General features: G+C 49.5%; 1 protein-coding gene across 1 annotated transcript; it reads right to left on the minus strand.

Annotated features, from left to right (window-relative positions):
* Positions 1 to 300: 300 nt before the first annotated feature.
* On the minus strand, positions 301 to 1,978 carry COL26b_014506 (uncharacterized protein; the record flags this gene model as incomplete). Its single annotated transcript, XM_053187077.1, has 3 exons — positions 301 to 843; positions 895 to 1,817; positions 1,900 to 1,978. 3 exons carry the CDS (start codon positions 1,976 to 1,978, stop codon positions 301 to 303), a joined length of 1,545 nt encoding a protein of 514 aa, XP_053028978.1.
* Positions 1,979 to 3,674: the final 1,696 nt, after the last annotated feature.

The following is a 3,674-nucleotide window of genomic DNA, read 5'->3' on the forward strand; positions in this document are numbered from 1 at the left end:
GATCACCTTAGCCTCTGAAGACTTGATCTACTACAGCCTACGACCTACGACCTACGACCACGACCCCAGTGTACTGTTTAAACGTCAATCCCCAACTTCTGTTAGCAGACCCTACTGTCGGATAGCTGACCGTAACAATTAAATTATTATTCATAAAAATGGGCTTAGGCTTGTGTATTAATATATAATATGTAACGATAGAGGGGTTGTCACTAGGTATCAAAGAATGTCCGACAAGTGATGAACCCTTTAGACCTCCGTCGAACCAGCCGTATCCTCTTCCTTTTGCTTTCCGGCTAGCTATCGTCTTCGAAGATCTTTGAGTAGAAAGATGAGGGCGAGAATAGTGCCGAATGCTGTCAATCCCACAGAAAACCAGAGAGTACCCCGATACCCATGAAGCAAGTCTTCCTTGGTGTGCCCGCCATTGTTGATCTGAAGCTCAATGGTACCAGCGAAACCAAGACCTAGCGATATACTGTAGACAACAATCGTCATGATGACACTGGATCCCATACCCTGGTACTCTTGAGGCACCGCGTTCGCGAAGATGATCGTGGCAGCAGGCAACGATGAGTCCATGGCAAAAGTGGCGATGATGGTGGCGAAAAAGAAGTAGGTCCAGTACGTCGAGTCTATGGGTCTCAGGGCCTGGAGAAGCGAGGTGACGAAGTAGCAAAGCATTGCAAACAACATGATGGACGAGGCTGGAACCTTGTTGATTATTTTGCCGACGATTAATGCTGCTGCTATGCCTGTGACGACGATAGGGGAGAGCCATGCAGCCAGTTGAATGGGCGTTTGGCCACCGACGTTGAGGCATATTCGGACGACATAGAAAAGCTAGACACGTCGTCAGTCTGGAACAGTCTCGGGGCGAAGACTAGTACCTACCCAAATGCCGAATGTGGACCAGCCCGCTGCTGTACAACCAAAGACGAAGGCTATGTCAGTAGTGAGGACGGCAACAGGTAGGATTGGAAAGCGAGCTACGCGAAGCTCGATGTAAAAGAATGTCGCCAGGAAGAAGAGACTGAGGATCAGGCATACGTAGACGTAAGGTTCAGCCCACGTAGTGACCAAGCTCTGATTCCAGGCGAAGTTGAACAGAACCAGAGCTATCACACCGCTTGCGCCACCCGGGAGATCAAGGCGGTCCATGGTGTCGCGAATCGTTCGTCGCTGCTTTTGCTCGCCCTCGTCAGGTATGTTTGGAACTGCGACGAGAGTGATGACGAAGACAACGGCGACCCCCAAAGCCTGACTCCAGTAGATCCATGGCCACCAAGCCATGGCAAAGAGGGGCCCAAAGAGGAGACCTGCCATCGCACCGAGAGGGGCTGATGCAGCGAACCATGCGAATCCCATGTCCCGATTGCCCTGGGAGAAGCATTTGCCCATGAGGGCGAGTGCATTAGGCACCGTCAAGGCAGGACCAAGGCCCTGTAGAGTACGAGCAAGGATGAAGACGGGGTAGCTGGAATAGACAGAGAGTCCTGCCATCATGCTGGTCAGAGCAAGCCAGCCCATGCCGATGGCGAAGATTGCCTTATTGCCAAACTCGTCACCAAGACGTCCTCCGATCAAGATGAATGTACCTAGCGTCAAGCCATAGCCCGAGACTATCCACGAGAGGTCACCGGGTTCCGTCACACCAAAGGTCTCTCCGATTATTTCGGGCGTCGTGAGGCTGTTGCATAGGCCTAGCTGATTGGTGAACATGGATGAACACACTGTCATGATGAAGATGATCCTCCGAATCAAGGAGAAGCCATCGGCAATGTAGACGTGCTCATCTTTCGCAGTCTGGACAGAACCTATCGATAGATAACGCGTGAGTTAGTCCACATGTTCACAAGGCCCCGAGCTTTGGCAGGATGTCTTTTGAAAACTGCTTACCGTCATCATCATGCTTCTCTGGTGGGATTGTGACATGATACGATGCAGTCTCCTGCACTTCTGGAGACGAGGCGGCCATTGCGAATCGAACTGAAGGTTAGTCGGCTGTAGCGATAGGCAAAAAGGGTTGCTGAGGAGAGAAATTTTGAGAGTAGGTGGCTGGTATCGTCCCCAATGGCTGGATAAATAGTGCAGACCTCCTCTATTATAACACCTTCTACGACAACCCGCATGGACAATTGAGCGTAGGGGTCACTACAACAAAGAGATTCACGGAACGTGAAGAATGAGAGCGGGCCCCATACGACCTGTTTGACAGTGCAATGCGGTTTTCTTTTGATACAGTCAAATTGTGCATTTGTCAGCATCCATTTCGGGGCCACTGACTGATTGGCGTTGTGCCGTGTGTAATACCGTGAGTATGGTGTGATGTCCATCCCATCACCTACCAAACATCAATGCAATCAATATCATATGGGATTGCGGCCATAGGGCTTGGCGATCAGCCGCCAAAACCGGCATCCCGCGTCACCTTCCGCGACATTCCATTTCGTGCACTGACAGGACTTCGAACTGCCGTATCGCTGGGAAGGCCGCATTGCACTGGAATAAGACGTGTATGTCGCTTGAATGCTCACGTTAAGCGCTTCCCATCGACACCAATTGCACACTATCACGATATGAGGCTGTGTAGCTTACGTACAAAAGAACAGAGCCGGAAAATAAATCCCGCCGATGTTCAGGGATATACCCCTGGAGGACTAGTAGAATTTGCATGCTAAGGCGTAACCGGCAAATTGTATTGTCATCTTTACCCATTTGCTGATTTCAAAGCAGGGTCGCTTGAACTCACCCCGATCTGACATCCCGGATGGCGAGACGATGTGATCACACGACGTCGCTATTCTCTTAGGGGAAAATAAAAATAAAAATAAAAATAAATGAAAATATAGATTTAAAGGGTTATATAAGGTGCGTAGTTCTTATAGCAGATAGCTAAGGCTAGGCTTCTTACTGTGCGTCAAGGTTTCAATGAGCTGCGTGTCTTGGAGCAGCATGAGGCCCTTGAATCCATCGCCGCCAAAATGCTGAGCGGTGGAGGGGTCGGCGTAGGGAAGGCCTGGAACGGTATAATCTTCAGGGGCTACAGAGCACAAAGGGACGATTGCCTACCTTCAGCGAGAGTGTACGTAGGTGCGCTCATGATGTATGAAGAGGTTGAAACGCTTGAAAGAGACTGTTCAAACGGATGGTTAGGTGATAGCAAAATGGTAGGGGAATTGACAAGTTAATTGGAATATTCGGTCTTCCAGATAGTGTGTCACGGTCTATGGACCGGTGTTCGGCCTTCGGCAAGACCCTCAGCCACGACTCATTAGACCCACCAAATCCAATGGCGCATTTGCTAGAAGGTTCAAGGAATATCGACAAGGTCAATGGCAAGGTTATAAGAATGCCCAGGAAATAGGGAGGATATGGTTCTGTTTCCTATTCTTCAAGAAGATTTATTGTACTCGTAGTAGTAGGCTAGACCAATGGCATCGACCTTGTCCTAGACCCTTACATAGTGGATGAAGATGGATTTTAAATGGTCGACACCAGAGTCAACGTGTCCTATTATATACTAAGGGTGTGATTGTTACGGTCAGCTATCCGACAGTAGGGTCTGCTAACAGAAGTTGGGGATTGACGTTTAAACAGTACACTGGGGTCGTGGTCGTAGGTCGTAGGTCGTAGGCTGTAGTAGATCAAGTCTTCAGAGGCTAAGGTGATCA

The sequence above is a fragment of the Colletotrichum chrysophilum genome (genome assembly GCF_026319265.1).
Source record: "Colletotrichum chrysophilum strain AFK26 chromosome Unknown scaffold_464, whole genome shotgun sequence".
NCBI classification, from domain to species: domain Eukaryota; kingdom Fungi; phylum Ascomycota; class Sordariomycetes; order Glomerellales; family Glomerellaceae; genus Colletotrichum; species Colletotrichum chrysophilum.